General features: G+C 39.6%; 1 protein-coding gene and 1 pseudogene across 1 annotated transcript in view; both read left to right on the forward strand.

Moving 5' to 3' along the window:
* LOC147003506 (sulfotransferase 2A2-like) overlaps positions 1-26700 on the forward strand; it is a 34517-nt gene extending 7817 nt beyond the window's left edge. The window contains exons 4-6 of the mRNA XM_085842172.1: positions 15704-15798; positions 18250-18427; positions 26484-26700. Coding sequence (XP_085698298.1) covers positions 15704-15798; positions 18250-18427; positions 26484-26596 — 386 coding nt within the window. The 3' untranslated portion in view covers positions 26597-26700. The remainder of the gene's footprint in view (positions 1-15703; positions 15799-18249; positions 18428-26483) is intronic.
* Positions 58-12319, forward strand: LOC147003507 (histone acetyltransferase KAT6B pseudogene; annotated as a pseudogene).
* Positions 26701-27246: the final 546 nt, after the last annotated feature.

Genomic DNA, 27246 nt, shown 5'->3' on the forward strand with positions numbered 1-27246 from the left:
CTGCCACAGCACCAGGTGATCCAGGATGTACCGTCTAGGTGAAGCACATTGTTCCACATGCTTGAACATCTGATTAAGCAGAAGAGGGCAGTTAACCAGGTATCCATTGAATGTAACTTCAGAGAATTGATCATCTGTGACCAGTGGAAGGTCATGAGGTCTGTGTACCATGTGCTGAGACCATTTGATGCTGCAAGCCGAGAGATGAGTGCCCACATATATATGCTGAGCCAGGTAATCCCCATGATCCACAGCCTCAGCAGAAATGTGGAGATGCTGTTTGGGGAGACCATGGGCATTGACACCATGCTTAAGTCCCTGAGGGAAGCCATGGCGAGCTGCCTGTCTGCCACCCTTCATGACCACAGATACATCATTGCCACACTGTTGGACCCTCGCTACAAAGCTTCCCTGTTCACAGAAGAGGAGGCAGGGCAGTACAGGCAAGACTTAATCAGGGAGCTAGAAATACTGAATTCTACCTCAGAGGACACTGCCACCTCCAATGGCTGTGACTCAGGGAACCCACTTAAAGACACTGGCACAGAGGAGAGCCTGTGGTCACTCGCACCAATAGAGAGACATCAGAGAGAGAAACTATCTGAAGACATGGTGCTTGCGTATTTGGAGGAAGAGGTGCTGGAACACAGCTGTGACCCACTTACCTACTGGAACCTAAAGCAGTCATTGTGGCCTGGGCAGTCTAACTTAGCAGTCTGATTTCTGGGCTGTCCCCCAAGTACAGTCCCCTCAGAAAAGTTGTTCAGCATACCCATAGATGCTGGCAGCTTTGGTCAGCCCAGTCTCATGATGGAGCATTTTGAAAAGCTCATCTTTTAAAAAGTGAATCTTCCTTTGATATGCTTTCAGTATTGAACTCATTGATGGAGCCACCAGACTGTAAACGTCCATCAGAGTGCTAGCTATTGTACCAGGGCTGACTTGCCTGGATGGGCCATTTAGGACCCCAGACCAGGCATCTGGGGCTACCTGCCAGTTCTCACCATAATACCCACGTGTGCCTTACTCCTCCTTCAGGCCAGGTGTCAAGGTGCATTTTCAGAAGCCCACTAGAAACAAAGTCTTGGCAATTATGAATTAGGATGATCAGGTTTAAAACTATAAAGGTTTTTTGTTTTGTTTTAAGGGGATAATAATCTGTTTTACTAGAATGAAAGGAAGATGTAAACAATTTTATTATGTAGGGTTTTTATTCAGTTGTGTAAAAACCACAAATTAGGTGCTGTATTTTAATTAAATATTTTATTTGCAACCAAACAGCTTTTGTGGCTGTTAAATGAAACCTGTAAATAGGAGGTGGAGGTTAAGCCATCCTGACTGAACAGTTCTTAACCACAGGCTCCAAAAGTATGTCCTAGAGGGAATATTCTGGAAGCTGTTTACATTACAGAACCAGGCATTTGAAAACAAAACTCAACTTGGGCATATCATGGAGTGTCAATCACATGGCGAATTGGTCATGAGCACGTTCCAATGTCAGGTGTTGCAATCAGGTTTTACAGGGTCAGTTAACTCAGAGATATCCTGCTTATTATGAGTCCCTTGAAATTGAATCCAATTTTTAAAGTCATGCTTAGGACTTCACCAGTGCATGATATGACACGTATAAAAGAGATGGGGCCTGTTGATCAAATATCCCTGCCTCTGGTTTACTTCTTGCATCTCTATACAATAAAGCTATCTCGTAAGAAGTATGTACTGACCCCTCACAGCTTGACCAGATACAGCTCAGATTCTACTTTGAGGAGGTAGCTTGTTGACAGGGAAAGCGCTTGTATATTGCAGTCATGAGAAAAATCTTAGATATTTAGATTTTTTTCCTATGATAGGGAAGCCTAAACCATCATTGGTACATTATAGAGTGCCAAGGATATCAAAATGAAGTATCAGCTATCAGACACTTTACCTGACTCCAAAGTTTTTGCTTATGTATTAAAAAAAAAGTTTTTCATTTTCTCATTGCAAATCAGTTAAATATTATGGGTGAAACAAATCACTCATTTGCCTCTGACATTTTAGAAAAAAAATGTTTTGTTGAAATAGTGTATGTAGGCTCTGTATTTAATTTGCCGGGACTGTGTTTTCATGTGTTTATAAATGACGAACTTGGATACTGAAATGAAACTTTTTATTTTTTTATTTTTTAATATTTTTATTAGGTATTCTCCTCATTTACATTTCCAATGCTATCCCAAAAGTGCCCCATATCCTCCCACCCACTCCCCTACCCACCCATTCCCACTTTTTGGCCCTGGCGTTCCCCTGTACTAGGGCATATAAAGTTTGCAAGTCCAATTGGCCTCTCTTTCCAGTGATGGCCGACTAGGTCATCTTTTGATACATATGCAGCTAGAGTCAAGAGCTCCGGAGCTAGAGAAAGTACCCAAGGAACTAAAGGGATCTGCAACCCTATAGGTAGAACAACATTATGAACTAACCAGTACCCTGGAGCTAGCTAGACTTCAAGTCCTATATTGAACAGTTAGGGAAAGAGTGGGCAGCCTTATCCAGTCCCTGCTTTTAGTGGGATTGCTTCCAGTTTCTCACCATTTACTTTGATGTTAGCTACTGGTTTACTGTATATTGCTTTTATTATGTTAAGGTATGGGCCTTGAATTCCTGATCTTTCCAAGACTTTTATCATTAAGGGGTGTTGGACTTTTTCTAATGTTTTCTCATCATCCAAAGAGATGATCATGTGTTTTTTGCCATTGAGTTTGTTTATATAGCAGATTATGTTGACAGATTTCTGTATATTGAACCATCCTTGCATCCCTAGGATGAAGTTTGCTTGAACATGAAGGATGATGGTTTGATGTTTTCTTAGATTCGGTTTGTTAGAATTTTATTAATTATTTTTGAGTCGATATTCATAAGGGAAATTGATCTGAAGTACTCTTTCTTTGTTGGGTCTCTATATGCTTTAGGTATCAAAGTAATTGTGGCTTTATAGAATGAATTGGGTAGAGTACTTTCTGTTTCGATTTTTTGGAATAGTTTAGGAGATTTGGAATTAGGTCTTCCTTGAAGGTCTGATAGAACTCTGCACTAAACCCATCTGGTCCTGGGCTTTTTCTGTTTGGGAGACTATTGATGACTGCTTCTATTTCTTTAGGGGAAATGGGACTGTTTAGGTCATTAATCTGAACCTGATTTAACTTTGGTACCTGGTATCTGTCTAGGAAATTGTCCATTTAATCTAGGTTTTACCGTTTTGTAGAGTATAGACTTTTGTTGTAGGATCTGATGAATTTTTGGATTTCCTCAGATTCTGTTGTTATATCTATCTTTTCATTTCTGATTTTGTTAATTAGGATACTGTCCCTCTGCCCTCTAGTTAGTCTAGCTAAGGGTTTATTTATCCTGTTGATTTTCTCAAAAACCAGCTCTTGGATTGGATAATTCTTAGAATAGTTCTTATTGTTTCCACTTGGTTGATTTCAGCCTTAAGTTTGTTTATTTCCTTCCACCGATTCATATTGGGTGTTTTTACTTCCCTTTGGTCTAGAGATTTTGGGTATGCAGTCGAGCTGCTAGTGTGTGCTCACTTCAGCTTCTTTTTGGAGACGCTCAGATCTATGACTTTTCCTTGTAGGACCGCTTTCATTGTGACCTATACTTTTGGGTAGGTTGTGGGTTCATTTTCATTAAACTCTAAAGAGTTTTTAATTTCTTTCTTTATTTCTTCCTTGACCAAGTTATCATCGAGTATAGTGTTGTTCAGCTTCCACATGTATGTGGGATTTCTATTATCTATGTTGTTATTGAAGATCAGCCTTAGTCCGTGGATTCTAATAGAGCACATGGTATTCATTCTATATTTTTGTATTGCCTAGGCCTGTTTTGTGACTTATTATATGGTCAATTATGGAGAAGGTAATCTGACATGTTGAAAAGAAGATATATCCTTTTATTTTTGGATGAAATGTGTAAAGATAGCATTTAAATCCATTTGTTTCATAACTTCTATTACTTTCACTGTGTGTCCATTTATTTTCTGTTTCCAGGATCTGTCCATTGATGAGAGTGGGGTGTTGAAATACCCCAGTATTATTGTTAGAGTTATAATGTGTGCTTTGATTTTTATCAAATTTTCTTTAATGAATGTGGATGCCCTTGCATTTGGAGCATAGATGTTTATAATTTAGAGTTCATCTTTGTAAACTTTACCTTTGATGAGTAAGAAGTGTCCCTCCTTATCTTTTTGGAGAACTTTAGTTTGAAAGTCCATTTTGAGTTGAAGGTGTAGAATTCTCACCTCCTCCTGCACCAGGCTTGTCTAGATGCTTCCATGTTCCTGCCTTGATGATAATGGATTGAAACTCTGAGCCTGTGAGCCTGCCCCAATTAAATGCTTTTCTTATAGGAGTTGCCTTAGTCATGGTGTCTGTTCACAGCAGTAAAATCCTAACTAAAAAACCCCTGCTGATCCCATTCCAATATGGAGCTTCTGTTTGAGGACTAAAGAGTCAAATTGTGAAAAGAAACCAGAAGAACTTGTATCTTGTGCAGATTGTGTCAGTAGTGGATATCCATCTTGTCTGAATTTTTTCCTGAATTAACCACAAATGTGAAGGCCTTGAAGTGGCAGTGCATCGAGTGCAAGACCTGCAGAACATGTCGAGTCCAGGGAAAATATGCAGATAATATACTTTTTTTTTTTATTCCTGTGATAGAAGATTCCATATGGCGTGCTGTGACCCACCACTTTCCAGACTGACAAAAGAATTGTAACCAGTGATAAAGGATCAATAAGTGCATTCACAGGAAGGGGTCACCTGATACTGAAATTAAAATAAGCATCAAAAAAGAAAGTGCAGATGTAAGTCTGATGGGAAACACAGATATCGTGACTGAAGAGTATCTGGACAATTTTAAGCAGGCCCAGGACTGTCTTGGGAGAAAATAGAATTTGAAAGTGGATTGGAAGACTGTGGTCACTACCCCTCAGTAATAGAGTTCAGAAAATATGATATCCAAACCTGGTACTCCTTGCCTTACCCACAGGAATATGCAAGATTACCAAAGTTTTACCTGTGTGAATTCTTTCTTAAATATATGAAGAGTAAAAATATTTTGCTATGACACTCAAAGAAGTGTGGATGGTTTCGTCCTACAGCAAATAAATTTTCCTGAAGGAAAGACCTTTCGGTATTTGAAGTTAGTGGGAATATATGTAATATGTACTGCCAAAACATTTACTTCACCAAGCTCTTACTAGACCACAAAACCTTGTATTATGATTTTGAGCCATTCCTTTTTAATGTCCTTACAAAAAAATGATGAAAAAGGCTGTCATGTGGTTGGATAATTCTCCAAGGAAAAGCTCTGCCAGCAGAAGTATAATTTGGCCTGCATAATGATCATGCCCCAGCACCAAAGGGAAGGATTTGGATGCTTTCTCAGTGAATTCATCTATTTGCTTTCTCAAGGAGAAGGCCAAGCAGGGTCTCACGAAAGCCACTCTCTGACCTGGGCCAGCTCTCCTATCTGACCTACTGGAAAAGTGTCATCTTGGAATACCTCTACAACCACCACAAGAGGCACATCAGCATCAAGGTCATTAGGAGAGCCACAGGTATGTGCCCACATGGCATTGCCACCACTCTGTAGCACCTCCACATGATTGATGGAGAGATGGCAGGTTTCTCATCATAAGAAGGGAAAAGTTGATATTGAGCCACATGGAAAAGCTGAAGAACTGTTCCCAAACCAACAAAATTGATCCAGAGGTTCTAAGATGGACTCCAATTTTAATTTCTATTGCTGTGGTTTCTGAGGAAGAGTGAGAAGCTGAGAAAGAGCCTGAATGACTAGTGGAACAAGCCAGCTGCTGGGAGAAGGAGGATCAAGAGATCCTGTAGTCTAGAGTTACCAGTAGGCAATCATCTGCAAAAGTACAATAAAAATAAATAAATACCTGCATTGTCCAGATAGGCAGCCAGTGGCCGGGGAGAGAGGACAGTAGTTAAAACTGTGAAAAGAGAGCAGTGAAGAAGAGGAAGAAGAAAAGGAGGAGGAAGATGACGAGGAAGAGGAAGAAGATGGGGAAGAGGAGGAGAGCATTCACACATCTCCCCCACAGTTGACTAAGCCACAGTCAGATTCTATTAAAAGAAAGAGGACTTTTGTAGTAAAGAAGATAAAAGGTCATAAACGCAGGAGGATCAACAGCAGTGTAACCACTGAGACCATTTCCAAGAGGACAGAAGTGCTGAATGAGCCCTTTGACAACTCAGATGAGGAGAGAACAATGCTGCAGCTGGAGCCTACCTATGAAGTCCCAGTGAGGAGGGGGACAGAAAGCCAGTTCTGAGAAAAGCATTCCAACATCACGCAGGGAAGAAAAGGCAGACAGAGGAAGAGGAAGGAATCAACAATCATTTCTTCAAGAATGCTGCCCTTTGTAGAAAACATGTAGGCAATGGTGCATAATACTTGAAAGTAGGCAGTAAAGACAATCCTGAGCCTCTAAAGTGCAGACAAGTGTGGCCAAAAGGAGTGAAGCAAGGGCTCTCCAAGAGGAAGCAAAGCAAAGAGAGGATAGATGAGTTCAAGCTGAATCTGTATGGGAAGAACAGGACAAGGAAGGAGGAGGAGGAGGGGGAGGAGGAAGAGGAGGAAGAGGAGAAAAAGACCAAGGTGGTGCTGAAAGTAAACAAAACACAGAAGAGGAAATCTCCTAGGAAAAGGAAGACCCTGTGCATTTGGATGACCATGAAGAGGATGAGGATGAGGAAGAAGAGCCATCTCACAATGAGGACCATGATGCAGATGATGAAGAATATGGCCACATGGAGGCTGCCAACATGGAGAGAGGAGACCTCCCAAGAGAAACCTTCAAAGATGCACTAAAGGGCCAGGAGACTTATTTAGACCTGAGCATTCAGTTGAGCCACTTGAACCCTGGGGTCTTGATAAACTGCAGTGTTGATCTCGCAGTGTCATGTAACAGTGAGCCAAAGGAGTTTGCTGGGGACACTGGAATGGCACCTGAGTCTGACAGGAAGCACCAGGAAGAAAAGACACAGAAGCAGGACCAAAAGAACAGTGATGGTATGGATGCTGATCTCAAAGAGGGAGGCCCAGCAGCTGTGGAAATTGACTCCAAGACTGCCCAGGCTATTCAGTCTTTGACCCAAGAAAACAGGGAAAAAGATGACACCTTTCCAGATTGTGCTGAGACTCAAGAGGCCTGTAGAAGCCTGCAAAACTAAACGCACACAGACCAAAGTCCTCAAATTGCCACCATACTGGACGAGTGCCAACAGTCCAAGGTAGCCCACTTTAATCTGTCCATTCCTTTCCTGGCAAGTCAGTTCATTCTGTCAATAGCCCCAGTGTCCCTGCTAGAGAATAGCTTTATCCAAATTAGCCCTGATCAGACTGCCATCACAGTGCCACCTCTGCAGAACATGGAGACCAGTCCAATGATGGACATCCTGTCAGTGTCAGATCACTCACAGCAGGTCATTGACAGTAGGTTCAGTGACCTGGGCAGTATTGAGAGCACAAGAGAGAACAACGAGAACCCAAGCAGCTATGACTCAACCATGGGAGGCAGCATCTGTGGAAATAGCTCTTCCCAGAATAGTTGCTCCTATAGCAGTCTCACCTCTAGCAATCTGACACAGAACAGCTGTGCTGTCACCCAGCAGATTTCCAACATCAGCGGTAACTGCAGCATGATGCAGCAGACCAGCATCAGCTCCCCTCCAACCTGCTGCATCAAGATTCCCCAAGGCTGTGTGGTGGAGAGGCCTCCCAGTAGCAGTCAGCAGCTAGCTCAGTACAGCATGGCCACCAATTTCACCCCACCCATGAAGCTGGATGACATCCCCGAGACCAGCAATACCAACATTGGCTTATATGAGTGAATGGGTCAAAGTGATTTTGGGGATGGGCACTACCCACAGCCATCTGCGACCTTCAACCCTGACAAACTGCAGCAGTTAACTAATACACTTATTAATCATTCCACTGCTGTGACCTCCTATGCAAACAGTGCCTCTTTGTCCACACCATTAAGCAACACAGAGCTTGTTCAGCTTTCACAGTCTCTACACTCTGTCCCTGAAGGAACCTCAAGCACAAGCTACCATGACCCCACCCCCTAACCTGACTCCTCCTCCCATGAATCTGCCACCATCTCTCCTGCAGCAGAACAAGGCAGCATCGAATATTGGCATCTCCCACAGCCAAATACTGCAAACTCAGATTGCCAGCAAGGGCCACGTCTCCATGAGAACTAAGTCCGAATCTCTGCCACCAGATGCTGCCACCCATCAGTCACAAATCGATGGGCGTTCCCAAACTGTAGCCATGCAGGGTCCTGCATGGACTTTAACAATGCAAAGAGGCATGAACATGAGTGTGAACTTGATGCCAGCGCCAGCCTACAATGTCAACTCCGTAAATATGAACATGAACACTCTGAATGCCATGAATGGGTATAGCATGTCCCAGCCGATGATGAACAGGATGATGAACAGTGGTTACCACAACTACCATGGCTACATGAATCAACCCCCCCAGTACCCGATGCAGTTGCAGATGTGCCCATCTGCTGGGCATATGATGGGAAGCCAGCCATATGCCCAGCAGCCGATGCAGACCCCACCCCACACTAACATGATGTACACGGCCCTGGGACCCCATGGCTACATGATCATGGGCATGTCCAAACAGTCTCCCAATGGATCCTACATGAGAAGGTAGACAGCCTGGCAGCCCACCCAGCCCACTGGGCCCCACTATTGGATTGATCTGCACAAATACCTTTGAAGAGTACGATTTCAAAACCAGCATTGGTGTGAGTACAAAAACATTTGTTGGCACCATTTATTCAAAAAAAAAAAAAGCTGTATGCAGCAGAATGGCTTATACAAGTCGTTTTTCTTTTTTCCTTTGTTTTTCTTTTTTCATACCTTTATTTCTGTTACTTTTATATAAAATTCTTTGCAAAAGAAGGCCTCTCTTAGGACTCTAGTTGGCAGTAGGCACACATCTTGCCTGTTTCCGTTAAACAGTGTGCATAAAAGCCCCTTCCCAAATCACCTGTTTTAATACTGAACCTCCAGCTTTTCTTCTTCCTTGTCTACTCCATGGAAATGCCTTTAGCATTTCAATTACTGTATATTTTGTTTAAGGTGATCCTTCAGTATGCCACTAATTTCTTTGATGGTGACAGTGCATTTTGTAGTACTGTACAAGTGTTGTGCTAACGGTAAGCCACTTCTTAAGGTTTATGGTTTTTGGTTTTTGGTTTTTTTTTTTGTTTTGTTTTGTTTTTGCCTTGATTAGGGTACCCTAATTTGAGGTTTTAAAAAAGACTCTATTTTTATTAAGTATAAAACTGTAAAGAGCGATCACAGCTATTCCCGTCTGGTTAGTGAAGGGGGTTTATTGCTAAATGTTTGGTGTAAAGTTGAGAAGACCATTTTCCATTTTGGTGGCAGGCTCCTATGGGGAGAGGCAGCTTTCTGTTTTATAAATGCACACTTCTATTTATTAAATGAAGCATGTCTCAGTGTTTATCTGTCAGGTTTTGAAGCATTTCATATATGTACAAATACCTGGCAAGATTTTTTTTAAATCATGAATTTGGTGTAAAGTTGCTATTTTATGGAAATGCCTCTTTACATTTTCATTTCATCTGTAGATTTTTCTATCTTTATAAAATATTGGAATTATTTTTTAAAGAAAATAGAAAAGTAGCTTGTGAATAGCACAAAGTAAGCTTACAAATATCAAGTATAAAAACAAGAAAACTTATTTGTGTCTGTTTCTATTGCTTCCTTTTGGAGCCTTTGTACCTGGACAGATGGCAGTAAGGGCTAAGCAGAACAGGTGTGCATGACCTTTTATAAAGTAGGAGCCAGCAGAACTCTTGTATTTACCTGTTTTCTTTTTATTCAGTTACTTCAAAAAAAAAAAAAGAAGGTAAACACCCTCCCCCCAGAAAAGCTGTATATTTTAATATAAAATAAATTATGATGAGCCATTTTTAAAAAAGAGAGAAAGTCCATTTTATTTGATATTAGAGTGGCTACTCCAGCTTGGTTCTTGGGACCATTTGCTTGGAAAATTGTTTTCCAGCCTTTTACTCTGAGGTAGTTAATGTCTTCCTTTATGCCTTAGGTGGATTTTCTGTATGCAGCAAAAAGTGGGGTCCTGTTTACATAACCAGTCTGTTATTGTATGTCTTTTTATTGGGGAATTCAGTCTATTGATATTAAGAAATATTAAGAAAAAGTTGTTATTTCTTCCTGTTATGTTTATTCTTAGATTTGGAATTCTGTTCATGTGGCTATGTTTTCAGGTTTGTTGAAAGATTACTTTCTTGCTTTTTTCTCGAGCGTAGTTTCCCTCATTGTGTTGAAGCTTTCCCTTTATTATCCTTTGAAGGGCTGGGTTTGTGGAAAGATATTGTGTGAATTTGGTTTTGCCATGGGATACCTTAGTTTCTCCATCTATAGTAATTGAGACTTTTCTTGGATATAGTAGCCTGAGCTGGCATTTGTGATCACTGTGGCTCTGTATGACATTTTCCCTGGATCCTCTGGCTTCTGTAATCTGTGGGGAGAAGTCAGGTGAAATTCTGATAGGTCTGCCTTCATATGTTCTTGACTTTTTCCCTTTACTGATTTTATTTGGTGGTTTGATTATTATAGGATGGGAGGAAATACTTTTCTGGTCCAAACTATTTGGAGATCTGTAGACTTCTTGTATATTCATGGGGATCTCTTTCTTTAGGTTGGGGAAGTTTTCTTCTATAAATTTGTTGAGGGTATTTACTGGCCCTTTAGGTTGAAAATCTTTCTTCTTGTCTATACCTATTACCATTAGATTTGGTCTTCTCACTGTGTCCTGGATTTCCTGAATGCTTTGGGTTAGGATCTTTTTGCATTTTCCATTTTATTTGATTATTGTGTCAATGTGTTCTAAGGTGTCTTTGCACCTGAGAGTCTCTCTTCTATCTCTTGTATTCTGTAGGTTATGTTTGCATCAATGGCTCCTGACTTCTTTTCTAGGTTTTCTATTTTCAGAGTGGTCTCCCTTTGTGAATTCTTTATTGTTTATACTTCCATTTGTAGATCCTGGATGGTTTTGTTCAATTCTTTCACCTGATTGGATGTGTTCTTCTGTGTTTCTTTAAAAGAGTTATTTATTTCCATCTTATAGTCCTCCATCATTATCAAAAGAAGTGACATTAGATCCATATCTTGTGTGATGCTGTATCCAGGACTTGCTATGGTGGGACAGTTTGGTTCTGATGATGCCAAGTAGCCTTGGTTTCTGTTGCTTCTATTCTTACACTTGTCTCCTGTTATCCGATTATCTCAAGTGCTTGCTGCCCTCAATATGTCTGATTGGAGCCTGTCCTTCCTGTAATCCCAGTTGATTCAGAACTCCTCAGAGTCCAGCTTTCTCTATGATCCTATGATTCCAGGATCCTATGACCCTGATTTTCTGGGTGTGTCAGAGTTCTTGGCAGTCAAGCTTCCTCTGAAACCCTAGAATCCTGTTGTGACCACGCTCCTGGGTACTGGGATCCTCAAATCCTAAGATTGCCGGTGTGTTAGAGAATCTGGAATCGGAATCTCCTCTGGGGACCATGGGACATTGTGTTCGAAACCAAGGTAGACCAGCACTGATCTGAAGGAACCCGAGCTGCTGGTCAGGCAGGACTCCTGTGTCCTTGCTTTTGCTGGCACAGGCCCATCATGATTGTTTTAGAACAGATGTTACACTCTACTCATCAGGGATCCTAAGATCCTGTGCATGCAAGGGCACCAACAGAGTGTAGAATCCTCTGGGGACAGTGGACTGTCTGCTGAGTTTGCACACATGGTGGCCTGAAGCAGGCACTGACCTGAAGAGGTGATATATTATTTTAAAATGTGATATACTTATATATTTGGAATTATTTGAAATTTATATTGAGAATAAGGTATGTATTTTCAGTATTGCTGTAGACAAGCATCAATATAAGATTTTTCAGTTGATTGTGGTTTTATATCAAGTAACTTTTAGAGTACTCATTTTTATTGTTATATTATTTTATAAATTTTTACAAAATATGATAAAAATCCTGAAAGATATGGCAGGTATTGAAGGGGGTTCTCTGGGAGGAATAGGGGAACCAAAGGAAAAGAAGAATGTGATGTAACTGTATGTACTCAAAATATGTTTTTAAATGTTAAAATATGTTTTAAATGTTAAATGTTAATTTCTGATAAATTGAAATTATCTTTTCTCATCATAATGCAATAAAACTTAAATTAAAAAATAAAAAGTCACATTAATAAGTTGTTATAATTTTAAGTTGACTATCAATGCCTGTCATTTTGATGATTTTGCTAAGGTACACAAGGTGTTCTCCTATTTCCTGTTTAATGATTGGTCTAGTTTGGTTTGTGTTTTTTTCTGATAAAATAGTCTTTCCAGAAGCAACTTAAGAGCAGAAAGAGTTTATCTGACTTACACTTTCAGGTGAAAAATCTATCAACAGGAGAAATCAGGGGAGAATCTTGAGAAAGAGCTGAAGTGAAAACAGTTTACAAATCAGCTTACTAATTTTCTCAATGTCTCACTCTCAGTTTTTTCATTCAGACCAGGTCCACATGTTTATGCTCTTTGAGCTACCATGTCATTGGTCAATAAAGACAATCACTCAAATACACATTCATAGGCAAATTTCATGGGGACAATCTCTAAACTGAGAGTCTAAGGTGACACAGGGATATATATGGTTGACTGCTGAAACTAACTCATGTGGATGGGCTTTTAAGATAAAATAGTTTTTCTCAAGTAGAACAGGCTTGGTGGCCATTAATTCATTTCATATGTTTTTCAACCTGAAAAAATGTTGAACATCCTTAATCATCAGGGAAATACAAATCAAGACAACCCTGATTCCACCTCACACCAGACAGAATGGCTAAGATCAAAAATTCATGTGACAGCAGATGCTGGCGAGGATGTGGAGAAAGAGGAACACTCCTCCATTGTTGGTGGGATTTCAAACTTGTACAACCACTCTGGAAATCATCTGGCTGTTCCTCAGAAAATTGGACATAGTACTACTGGAGGAACCAGCAATGCCACTTTTGGGCATATATCTAGAAGATGTTCCAACTGGTAATAAGGATACAAGCTCCACTATGTTCATAGCAGCCTTATTTATAATAGCCAGAAAGTGGAAAGAATCCATATGTCCCTCAACAGAGGAATGGATATAGAAATTGTGGTATATTTACAAAATGGAAAACTACTCAGCTATTAGAACAATAAACTTATGAAATTCCTGGGCAAATGGATGGATCTGGAGGATATTATCCTGAGTGAGGTAACCCAATCACAAAAGAACTCACATGATATGCACACACTGATAAGTGGATATTAGACCAGAAACGTAGAATACCCAAGATATAATTTGCAAAACACATGAAACTCAAGAAGAACTAAGACCAAAGTGTGAACACTTTGCCCCTTCAGAATTGGGAACAAAACACCCATCGAAGGAATTATAGAGACAAAGTTTGGAGCTGAGAGGAAAGGTCGGAACATCCAGAGACTGCACCATGCATCCATCCCATAATAAGCCACCAAAAGCAGACACTATAGCATAGGCTAGCAAGATTTTGCTGAAAAGACCCTGATATAGCTGTCTCTTCTGAGGCTATGCCAGTGCCTGCAAACACAGAAGTGGATGCTCACAGTCATCTATTGGATTGAACACAGGGCCCCAAATGGAGGAGCTAGAAAAAGTCCACAAAGAGCTGAAGGGGTCTGCATTCCTATAGGTGGAACAACAATAGGAACTAACCAGTACACCAGAAATTCGTGTTTCCAGCTGCATAAGTCCTATGTTTTGACTTGATTTATTTTTCAAAATTTTTGTGTTTTATACATAATATTTCTATTCTTTAAAAAATTAAAAATGAATATGTTATATCACATTCTACCAGATTTGCCAGTATGCATTCCAACACACTATACATTCCATAATATGTCCATAGCAGAACTTAATTTTTTTCAAAACAGTACAACCCACTAATGATAATTTGTGGTGCTCATATGTGCATGGATGTAGGGCCATCCATGTGGGCACTAGAAACATAAAAGTGGCCCTATATGAAAAGGGTGTGGAAGTCTTTCTCATCTAGTAGCCATCAACTGCAAATAGATCTTCAGTGAGGAGTGAGGATTCAGGACACCCTCTCCCATGCATCCTGGAATATTGATCGGCTTTATGTTATGCAGTTTTGCTATAGGCAACCATTGGTGATATGAGCACATTTGCATAACAGCTAATTCATGTTCAAAGGACAATATTTACAGAGGAATATTTCAAATCACTCCACCACATTCTCTAGCTTTTACTTTCTACTTCCTGTCCCATGGTATTTCCTGAGTCTTCGGTACATCAATGACTGAGCACTCACAATTAGGCTGCACATTTTGATCACTTCTGAGTCTACATTATCCAGAGCCAGTTGCAAAATTAATCTCTAAAAAGATATAGAACAGCACAATTCCACAGGTATAAATACAAATATTTAGACGGTAGTTTGACAATATGACCATTTAGTTAAATGACAGTAGGAACCCTAGTTTGGAACTATGACATCATCAACCATGGGTTCATGACCAGGATTATAGTACCAGGCATGAATTCCATCTCAAGGATCAAGGCTCAAATCCAATCAGACATCATTTATGTAACCCCATAACAATTGTGTCATTATTGCACTACAAGACACTTTCGGCCTGGTACATCTATATTGTAGCATGTGAGTTCAGCTCAGGATAAGAGCATTATGTGGAAAATCAGGGGCTGAAAATTGAAAACTGAGAAATGGAAATGATACCCCTATATACTCCCAAAGGGAACTGTAGACATAGGTATGCTGAGTTGAGGGAATCTGTTAAAATTCCTCTGTCTCTTGTCTTCCCCACTTGGCAGTGCCTTATATAGTTCTCATAATCAACAGATCTGCATCCAAACATATGCTAAGATAATTCTAAAACCTCACATTCTCTCTCTCTCTCTCTCTCTCTCTCTCTCTCTCTCTCTCTCTCTCTCCCTACCCCTTACACACACACACACACACACACACACACACACACACACACACACACACACCATAAAGGTGCCTTATCCCCTTACCTAACTTTGTTGATGTGATTATTAATGATGTCATATAGCTTTGTTTTATACATCTATTAGATTTCTGCCAGTAGGTTGCTGTATAAATTGGAATGTTTCTCTCCAACACCATATAAAATACTGTTCTCCCATCTCTGTTATCAAATCTTTCTGTTGTCTTCATATACCTCACTAGGAGGCAGGTACTTACAGAAATCACCTCTGGATTTCTGTATTGGTGTGATAGGTTTCCCCCAGCACACACCTCTGACCTTGTACCTTGGCAGTAGAATATCTCCTCATGGCATCAATGGTAAATCTTAGTGGTAATGAGTTTGATAATGAACTTGATTTTATCAGTTCTCTATTTGTGTATCAACCTCAAATATCATGTTTAATGCTATAAATACAGACTAGTTAGATTTTTCTTAGTGAAGCTTTCTGCTGCTGCTTTCAGAAAATGAAGAAAGTCAAGCAGACCCTTTGTTAGTGCTTTGTAACTGACACTCCACTTCTCCCTGCACACAGTCATATATGGATCATGGTTTGAGCATGTCCGTGACTGGCTATCCATGAGAGAATGGGACAACTTCTTGGTACTATACTATGAAGACTTGAAAAAGGTGAGCTTACACTTATCACTCAGTTAAGAACGAGAACACATTACAACAACAATAACAACAAAAACAAAAGATGAATATTGATCATAGGATCTAGAAAAGCAGAGAGAAAGCCAAAAATCTGCTCTCAGCCTACCTGCTTCCCTGAAGGAATGGAGAAAAATAATTATTAATAAAAAGTAAAAATGCAACCAGACAAAAACTGAAAGATGAAATTATTCAAAAACAAATTTGACCTCATAGAGTTTTCTCTCAGGAAATAGGAGGGAGGAACCTGGGAGGGAAAGTATATGGGGGAACTGGGAGGGAGAGGTGAACCTGATCTAGTATTGTGTGAAGGAAAAGGACTGAAACTCTGATGGCCAGCAGTAAGAATGGAAACAGGCATCCTCTAAAATTAGGATGTTTAGGGGACCCTCCAGAATTTACCAGAGACCTGGTAAGTTAAAGACTCTCAGGACTCAAAGAGAGACACCTTAGATGAATTTCCATGCATTAGGGAGAATGATGTTATAGACCCTACCTGCACTTCCATCAGGAAGACAGGGCATCAAATGAGGGAGAGTGGGCCCATCCCACAGTCATAACTCTGACCCATAATTGTTCCTGTCTGAAAGAATGACAGGGTTGGAAATGGAGAGGAACCTGAGGAAAAGAAGGTCCAGCAAAAGACCCAAAGTGGTGTCCAGCTCAAGGGGAGGTCACAAGGCCTGACACTATTCCTGAGGCTCTGGATAGTTTGCAAAAAGGGACCTATCATAAATGGCCTCTGAAAACACCAGCAAGCAGCTGAAAGAATCAGAGGCAGATGTTTGTACCCTGCCAATGGACAAAAGCAGCTGATCCTTGTTTTTGAATTAGAGTAGGCTGAAGGTAGCTGAGGAGAAGGGTGATCCTTTAAGATGACCAAGAATCTCAATTTATCTGGATCCCTGAGATCTTTCAAAAGGTGGACCACCAAACAGACAGCATACACCAGCTAATATGAGGCCTCCAACACATATACAGTAGAGAACTTTTGGTCAGTGTTCATTCAGAAATGATGCACCTAACCCTTGGAGACTGGAGGACACAGGGAGATTAGAAGTCAGCTGGTTTGGGGAGGACATCCCCATAGAGACAGGATGGTGGGGAGAAGATATGTGCTGTTGTTGAACAGTCATAGGGTGGATCGGCTTTGGGGAAATAACATATAGAGTGTACAAAATAAATTAATTTTACAATTTAAAAAGTTTCATCATACTCTTTTTCCCATATGTAGAATCTTTTACTTAATCATCATTAAGTTCACTTTTCCCAAGAAAGGATCACTACCCAGCTGTCGGCTACACACTACTACACAGTCTAATAAGTCTTCTATCTGACCATTAATACATTCTTTTCAGTTATTGTCATGATTGTTTACATACATATGAAATATTAAGCAGAATTCTAATAAATATGCAAAAAATGTTTTAAACCAAGAAAACCTCATGTCCCCATGGGGAAGGCTAGGATTAAAAGCACAATTTTTGACGTTCTAAGATTTTTCCTTGTAATGACTATATCAGAAGATTAAATTAATTGTGGTAGTACACAGATATCATTACAACAGTTAGAGATCTGAGACAGAAAATTTGGGAATGTGATGCCCATATAAGCTGCAACCTGAGATACTTTCTCAAAACAAAATCTCTTGGAAGTACCCTCAAAAAACAAATATTGAGAACATTTCTATGAAACTGTCCTAAAATCTGTATTGTTTTCAGATACCTAAGCAAACACTATTATCTGGAACTAACAGTAATCTCTGCTGAGGATTTTGTGCACATGTGTTCATTTGCCTTGATCATTGTCTAGCAGCATTTCTATAAGTTTCTTTAAACCTGCCAGGGCAGGATAGGTATGCTTGTACATACTTTCAGTGCCAGCACTTGGAAGGAAAAAGCCAGATAGATGGATTTCTGATCTCTGTGAGCATGACATATACTAATCTCCACAGCAACTTCCAACACACAAGAAAAAATTCCATAGTGAGGCCCTGTCTTAAGAAAAAAAACTCAGTATACTGAGAGACTGTGTCAGCACACATCTGTGACCTTAGTACTATGGAGATTGACCCAGGAAGGTCTGAAATTTAAGGTCATGATCCTCTAAAAAGCAAGTTTAAATTTAACCTTGGTTCTATGAGAGCCTCTCTCTTACATTTCATCTTCCCTAAAAAGAATACCCAGTCTCTGTCTTTTAGAGAGCAGAGATGAGCCACATTGAGAGCCCACTCAATATATAAATGTTGAGTCTGAGTCCTTCCTCCCGTTGTTCCATTTCCTTTATTGTCTAATTCCTATTCATGCTCTCTCATTTGATGATGACCTTTTCACAACATTTTGATCATCCCCATCTACAGATCACATGTTTGAATCTTTTCTCTCAGTGCTCTCTGTTGATTGCCCTCATTTCACTTTCTTCTTTTAGGATACAAAGGAAACCATAAAGAAGATCTGTGACTTCCTAGGGAAAAATTTAGGGCCAGATGAGCTGGATCTTGTCCTCAAATACAGCTCCTTCCAAGCCATGAAAGGAAACAACATGTCCAATTATAGTCTCGTTAAGGACGATTGGGTTCCCAATGGCTTCAAGCTCATGAGAAAAGGTAAAGACATCATCTAGCTTCAGAATATGTCAGAACAAGTGAAGGGCTTGTTGTGCCAATGAAGCTCTAAGTAGTTTTTGGGAATGTACTGAAAGTCACTGCTCATCACCGATAGCTTCTCACAGACATTACAGGGAAGGTTTTTGTGGAGAAGATGTGGGTTTAAGACACTCTGCAAAGTTGATTTATTCTGGTAGATGAACTTGGGATTGGAGATGGTCATGTCTAAAAACTTCAATGAAGAAAATGGGAAAGTAGTCAGTATTCTATGAGGCATTGTAAAGTTTCCTGTATCACATTCCTCATTTCTAAAATATAAAAAGTGTAATGCAGTAGACCAAAGATATATCTAAGATGATAAGCATAGAACTGCAAAAATTACATTAACTGCTGGAAAAGATGTTGAACAGGTCAAGATTGCTGCCAAATGTAAGCCAAGATTATACTCCTATAGGAGTAAAAAAAAAAATCTCTAATGTTAAAATCTGATGTTATTTGCTGTGATGGTTTGTATATCCTTGGACCAGGGAGTGGCACCATCTGAAGGTGTGGCCTTGTTGCAATAGGTGTGACCTGGTTGGAGTGGGTGTGTCACTGTGGGTGTGGGTATAAGATCCTCACCGTAGTTGCCTGGAAGTCAGTCTTCCACTAGCAGCCTTTGGATGAAGACATAGAACTCTCGGCTCCTCCTGCGCCATGCCTGCCTGGATACTGCCATGCTCCCACCTTGCTGATAATGGACAGAATCTCTGAACCTGTAAGCCAGCCCCAATTAAATGTTGTTTTTTATAAGACTTACCTTGGTCATGGTGTCTGTTCACAGCAGTAAAACCCTAACTAAGACAGAAGTTGGTACCAGGAGTGGGGTATTGCTGTGATAGGCCTGACCATGCTTTTATTTGACAGAATGTGGATTTTGGGACTTTGTATTTGGAAAGCAATGGAATGCTTTAAATGGGGCTTAATGGGTCATCCTAGTAGGAATATGGAAGACTTAGTTGCTGGGAGTAATTTGAACTGTGTTGACCTTGCCCAAGTGATTTCAAAGGAGAAGAATTTCAGAATGTGGCATAAAGACTGGTTTTGTGGTATTTTGGTGAAGAATGTGGCTACTTTTTGCCCTTGTCTGAAAAGTTTGCCTGAGACTAAGGTGAAGAGACTTGGATTAATTGCATTGACAAAAGAAGTTTCAAAAAAGCCCAGCAGAGACTTTGTTCTCTGGTTAAGTCTTATGAAGAGAAGTTTGAATAAGCATAGCAAGCTTAGAAAGGAAAAATATAAAATATATGGTTTGAGTATTAAAGGAGTACCAGGAAGTGAAATGGAGCAAAATCTTGTGTTCTAGGAGATAAAGATTAAGGGAGTGGGACCTTGGGGCAAGATCCTACCCGGCTAAATTAGATCCAGGCATGGTGGTACACACCTTTAATCCCATGAGACAAGCATGTTGATCTCTACATTCAAGGTCAATCTACCGAGCAAGAACCAGGATAGCCAAGCTTAGGCAGTGAAGGGTTTAGAAAACATAAAGCTAGTGATAATGTAATAATACAAGGGGATCATGTTCTAGTTCCTGTAAGCAGCAGAACTCGGCAGCTTCAGCCATGTGGCTCTGGCTCTAGAGTTAAGAATGGAAGGAACCACTGGGAAAATTGATGCTGGTTAGCTGGAGCTAAGAAATTAGCAGTGATTAAGAAGAGACCAGCATCACTGAGGTGAAATCTTCTGGAAATTGTTTTCTGGGAGCACAAAGAAGCTGTGTTCCAGAGATAACCAAGGTTGCACCTCATGCTGCGGCTGGACTTGGTAATATGTAAGAGTCACTCAGGTGGTACTGCTTGTGAAGGAATGAAGGGATAATGGAGAGAAGCTGAGGCTTAGCACTGTGAGAGGCCAAGGAAGGCCATTGGAGAAGGTGAAGCCTCAGCTGTAGTTGATGGCCCAGGACTAAAGGGGTCATGCAAAGGATTTGAGGCTTGGCACCCTGAAGAGAGCCTATGAGAGGCTATTGGTGAAGCCTAGTTGGAGTGGAATATCCCAGTGTATTGGAGATGTCAGTATCATGGAGTGATCACCAAGAACTGCAGCCGTAGTGGAGTGGATCAACCTGAGCTTAAAGTGCTACAGAGGGCAGAGCTGGAAAAGTGATGCCAGCCCTTAGGAGGAGTCCAAAAGATCAAGTGGAATCCCAGACACTGAAACAAGAAGCTGTAACATTGAAATTGCCTTGGAGACTCAAAGATGTTAAAGATGCCAGAGCCATGGGACACATGCTGAGGAAAGCCGCTAACAGGGAGTGGAACCAGCCCAGGAGAAAGCAGTTTGTTGCAGTCAACAAAGATGAAAAAGGAGTGGAGATCTGAAGACCGCTTTGACATCAGCCATGGAGATGCAGAGTTTGGAGTTTGCCCAGCTGGTTTCCTGCCTTGCTTTGGAGATTACAGTTAATTAAGTTGGATGAATCTTAGAAGAGACCTTGAACTTTGGACTTTTAACATTGTTGTGACTGCTATAGACTATGAAAACTTTGAAAGTTGGACTAAATGCATTTTGCATTATGCTATGTTTAAGTGTGGCCCCCATAGACTCATGTTTTTGAACAAGTCTATGGGGACCAGGGAGTGGAATGTGATGGTTTGTATATCCTTGGACCAGGGAGTGGCACCATCTGAAGGTGTGGCCTTGTTGCAATAGGTGTGACCTGGTTGGAGTGGGTGTGTCACTGTGGGTGTGGGTATAAGATCCTCACCGTAGTTGCCTGGAAGTCAGTCTTCCACTAGCAGCCTTTGGATGAAGACATAGAACTCTCGGCTCCTCCTGCGCCATGCCTGCCTGGATACTGCCATGCTCCCACCTTGCTGATAATGGACAGAATCTCTGAACCTGTAAGCCAGCCCCAATTAAATGTTGTTTTTTATAAGACTTACCTTGGTCATGGTGTCTGTTCACAGCAGTAAAACCCTAACTAAGACATTTGCCAACCTATGTTTAGATTGCTATAGGGTCATGACCCCTCTCTTCTTTGGAATTATCTTTCCTGAACGGGGAATTTCAATGCTCTCTATTTATTTGCCAACTCCTCTCTATGATGGGAGCAGATTGTTTCTGTGTGTGGTGTCATAGCTGTACAGTTATGGAGTGACTTTGCCAGAATGAATCAGACCTTGAACCTCACCCAGACATAATTAGATAATGATAGGTGAGATGGAACTTAGAGTAGAAGAAAGAAGGTGTCAGTCATCAGATATTTAACACTGAATAAAAACATGGGTATAAATGAATGAAGTATAAATTATGAGTTTAATTTTCTTTATCCATAATTTAAATGTTTTAGCCTTTAACTTCAATCGACAGTTTTGGAGTCTGAAATTTGGATACTAACAATATATGTTAGTATCTTTTCTTTATACATAATTGAAATATTTCAGCATTTGCCTTCCGTTGACAGCTTTGGCGTGTGAAATTTGGAAATGAACAATATAAGGATATAAGGAGTTTTCAAAGAAAACATGAAGTCAAAGTAGATACCAGATTGTATTTAGTCCAGGACTAGTACTATCCAAATAATGGGAAATTTTGACTGAGATGTAAACATAAAGATATGTCACCACTAACTAAAAGATAATGGAAATCTATACACTAAAGTCCAAGGCATGTGGAAAAATAAACTTTCTTTCCAGCTGCCATCACACTACTGTACTCCTGACTCTGTGGAGACATACTGCACTAGAAAAATGGTCTCACCTGAGCAAAGTGGTCTGTTTCTGGATTTTCTATAATGAATGAGAATTTGGCAGTGTTAAAACATTGTAAGAAAATAAGTCTGTTATTACATACCTAAAGGAATGAAGTAGCTCTGTTAAGAGCAAAGGGATAAGGAAACTGACAAGCAAAAGCATTAGCAGAGACAAATCAGAGCAGATGGAATAGAATTTAAGACAAAATTCCATGAAGACAACTGTTGTTTCTGCTTTGCCAGGAAGATTCTTTTAGGATGAGACCATACTTGGTTTTATTCTCTTCCAAATACAAATACTATTTGCCATGCAGCACAGATGATAGCAGAAATACATACATACATACAGTAATTATAATATAGTTCTGCCAAAATACTTGATAAGACTTCATTAGTCTTTAGAAATTTAATTATCCTAGTGATTATATGTAGCATATGTTTTTTGTTGTTGTTGTTGTTGTTGTTTGTTTTTTTGGTTTTTTTTTTTTTTGTTTTTTGCATTTGAAGACAGATTTTATTTGGGGGGATTATTTTTCTTATACTAGTGTGACACCAATATCCTTTAAGCCAGGTAATTCTGGAAACCAGGTCACTGATGAGGGACACAAAATACATTACCCACTTGCTTCACTAATTCATTATAGAGAATGATGAAATGGATATGTCTGGAAATAACTTTGAAAGAAAAATGTATGTAAAGATTATATTTGTCTTCTCAATTTCTCTATCAGATTGGTGCCAGTTTTGAATCATCAAAATATGTGCAAATCTAAGATAATGCTAAAACACACTCCATTATTTACCATTAGGCAACTTAATTCCCTATATCATAAAGCATTAAAAAGCTGTAGTAAGTGTTAGACTTGCCTGAGCCATGAGGAATTCACTAGACCTATTTTCCAAAAATCCTTTAATTGTTCTTATCTTAAGACACAAGAAATTACCTTTTATTGCCTCTCCAGAGCTGCTTTGTAAGCTTTATCCCAGAGACTCAATCATTCAAGTTGTTGAGGTGCATCTGGTTTTAATCTCCAAGCAATGATTTTCCATGTACAATTGTAGTCATTGTAATTCAATATTTAGGCTCTGCAGGAAATGCATACTAGAGAGATATTTAGCTACTCTTTGGGTGACAAGACTTTATAAGGACAATGCCACAATCTAGATATGTATAGGAAACATATTCTGGCAAACCTCAAAATTCCCAGCACTCATTACTTCACAGTGTATTATTTAATGGACACAGTAGTTGGGCCATTGATCATTTTTACTGGTATCTTCAGAAGACCTGAATCAGAGTCAAAAGAGAAGATGACCCAAGGACAGAAGAAGAAGCCTCCCATCATAAGGTCATAAAGAAAATCCTACAAAGGTTTGGACAGTACTCTGATGTGAGATCTGCAGCCTCCAGAACTATGAGGAAGTTCTTTTTCAACAAGAGTTAAGCCACCACATGTTAGGGTTATCCTGACATCTGACACACAAAAGTTTGCGGAGATTTTTAGAAACAAGGAAAGAAAATAAAAGTGCATCAATAAGGTGCACAGAATTTGCAAATAGGTGAACTTACAACTCCATGTGTGTACCTCCAAAGATGTGGTTTCTCAGATGGACTGATTTATTCCATTGGGAATCCATATTGAATTTGTTTGAGATGTTTGAGTCTAACATCTATCTGGTTTGGCCTATCAGGATCCAGGCATGCTGTCAAAAACCATAAGATATCATGTTCTAATAAAGAAAAGAATGAACCTGAGAGCACAATGGATATTAATAGGTACCCATCTCATTAGATGACACTTTTATATTCATATCAATTATAGTATATTATTTTAATATGCTGTATCAAGGATTTACATTTTTATGAATTCTTTATATTTTCCTTAATATAGCCCTCTGGGGAATTAAAATTAACTTATGTGATGATACAGAAAGAAAGTAATGTGATAAAGAAAAGAATGGCTTCTATTGTCATTCTTTTTGGATTCAAATACACATCCATCACTGTCATACTGGTAACATCTCAAAGACTAATTTTTCATCATCAGCAAAATAGGAGCACTGCCTATACCTTTCTCAGGTATGCACGAATTTATTTAACAATCCCACACTGAGTATATCCTATATGTCAGTCACTCTGTACAATGAACCATTTAGTAATTTCAGAAACATTTTCTTTCCAAATATATTTCATGCATATTCTGTGTGTATATTCAAAGCATAAATACATGGTCTAAATAACAGTGTCACAGCTAGGAAACAAAGCAAGGATGGGACCTGCTGGGTTGTAAATGGAGGAAAGATGGGAAGAGAAGGTTACAGTGTCATTAATAAAAAGACAAAGAGCAAGATGTAATTATATGAAAATTATTAGTCCTCTAGGATGACAGAAGACACAACACAAAATGAACAGTTGATTAATCTCTAAGGTTATAACTAAAGACATTCTGGAATGGAGTGGTGAAAAACAATATATGGTCAGAAGACACAGTGCTACATTGGACATGTGCTAAAATTATGCAGATCTTCATGCATCACAAAACACCATGGATGAGTGAACAGAGTCCTTCAATGCCCTCAGCTGTGAGGGGCTGGGTTCACTGTATCTAGTGAGAAAATCAAGACAGCTGAAATGCTGCTCATAACTGTGTGTATCTGCAGCACTCATGTGACCACACACACACACATAAGTAGAAACTATTTTAAGATATTAGTTAAAAGTTGCTTTAAAATTATTGACTTCTATAAGTAAATACTAAGATGTAGACAGAACAGTTGAAGTCTATTTGGATCATTGAGATGATAAACACTTCTGAGTTGGATAGCATGATAGGAACAGGTTTGATGGGAAGCAGGAATACTCTGTGTATATATAAAAAGATCAAGCCATTGTTGCTGCTATTAGATTGTCTAGCATATAGGTTGGGAGAGGAAAAGGTAGGACATAATTTAGACAGAGGGAGAAGTTTGTATATATGATTTCAGGACTTAAGAAATTTTTGGCAAGGCATGGTGGCACATGCCTTTAATCCCCTCACTTGGGAGGCAGCCTGGTCTACAAAGTGAGTTCCAGGACAGCCAGAGCTATACAGAGAAACCCTGTTTAAGAGAAAAGAGAGAGAGAGAGAGAGAGAGAGAGAGAGAGAGAGAGAGAGAGAGAGAGAGAGAGAGAGAGAGAGAGAAGAGAAGAGAAGAGAAGAGAAGAGAAGAGAAGAGAAGAGAAGAGAAGAGAAGAGAAGAGAAGAGAAGAGAAGAGAAGAGAAGAGAAGAGAAGGGAAGAGAGAAGGAAGGAAGGAAGGAAGGAAGGAAGGAAGGAAGGAAGAAAGAAAGAAAGAAAGAAAGAAAGAAAGAAAGAAAGAAAGAAAGAAAGAAAGAAAGAAAGAAAGAAGTTAATTTTCTACAGAAAATATTAGTTTGATTTATTAATGCCACAGACCAGGCTCAGTCAGCCCCTTTCAACCTGTGGGAATCAAGGTTCCAACAGGTGAGCATAGACAGACACAGAGAGGAGAGAGTGTGCTGAATCTGAAGGTATTGTCACAAATCAAACACTAGTCTTATATAATACAGAAAAGAAAGGAGTAGTGTGTCACAGCAGGCAAAGTACATTGAAGTATCTGACACAAAACAGAGAAATGACTTCAAAAGACTTACAGGAACTAGGTAATATTTACAGTAAAGATAAAACAGCCCTGCCTAGAGTCAGCTAATGTCAGGTAAGGACTTCACAACCTAGTCACAATTTCTTCTACTCCTTTGAGCCTTTAGAAAGCTAGCATGAGGGGGTTCTGCTCTAGCAGACCTTCTCATGAGTAATATAATACCACAACCCTTCTATATCCTAGGCCTTGATAAATTCTTGCATATGAGTGTAACTTGGCTGTTCTTTAAAGTGTCTGTAGGGAATCTCCATTTGTCAGAAGAATTCACCAACTTGCTTCTAATATGCAATGTAGACTGCTATACCTGGTTGTAATGAAGAGTCTAAGTATACTTTGCTAAGCTTGCCCTGAGACTTCTAACTCTTATCCAGTAAATAACTTAAGAAAGCATGCAAGACCCTCCACAATATTGCAGAGAGAAATCTGGGGCATTCTAGCTATGGGAATGCCAAGGTTCCAGGAGGCTCTTTCCTTGAAACTGTGCCTCAGGACTGCTTCCAAATTTCTAAACCTGTAATGTGAGTCACTACTAGAGTGGATGTAGGATATTAATTGTGTGATCATTATCAAACGGAAGGTAAAAACATATGATGGGAAGAACTAGTTTAGTGTTATGACCATTATAAATCCACCTATGTATCTTCTTCACATTTTACAGGCACAACTGGGGACTGGAAGAATCACTTCACAGTAGCCCAAGCTGAAGCCTTCGATAAAGTGTTCCAGGAGAAAATGGCTGGATTCCCCCCAGGGATGTTTCCATGGGAATAAGTTTTCAAAACTTTTAAATAATATATGAACACTGATGTTTATGTTCCTCTTGTTCTGTATCCTGAATACCTGGATGTAGTCATAGAATAAATCCTGTTGTGGAATTGTGAGAGTGAATTTTTAAAAACTTGTGTTACTGATACTAGTAGTAGCAATAGTGGTGCTGCTGGTGGTGTGTATACCTTTATGTTTGTAGTGCCTTCAGTGGCCAGAAGAATACATTGGTTCCAAGGGACCTGCAGTTGAATGTAGCTGTAAACTTCCTGCTTTGAGTTGTAGGAACTGATCTTAGGTCCTCTACCTAAGCAATACAATACTTCTAAAATCTGTCCATCTTTGAGAGTCATCTCTTAAGCCAAGAATCATGGAATTTTGAGTCATCATATATTTGCTACTTTTATTATTGTTTTGTTGTGTATTATCAGCAAATTCCAATGCACTTTATAGAATTCCAGCTTTAAAACATTTTATTTTCATTTAAATAAGACATTTATTTGTAGTTTTATTGACTGAGATTGGACATGAAAAGTTTATAAGTGTGACGCTATGGAAATTATACAAGTTTTACTCAGTATTTGTGTATTAATCAAACTTTTCATGAATATCAGCTCCATTGTTTGCAAAGAAACATATATATATATATACACATG

Source organism: Mus caroli, unplaced genomic scaffold (genome assembly GCF_978045245.1).
Source record: "Mus caroli unplaced genomic scaffold, Mus_caroli_1 scaffold_8, whole genome shotgun sequence".
In the NCBI taxonomy this organism is placed as follows: Eukaryota; Metazoa; Chordata; class Mammalia; order Rodentia; family Muridae; genus Mus; species Mus caroli.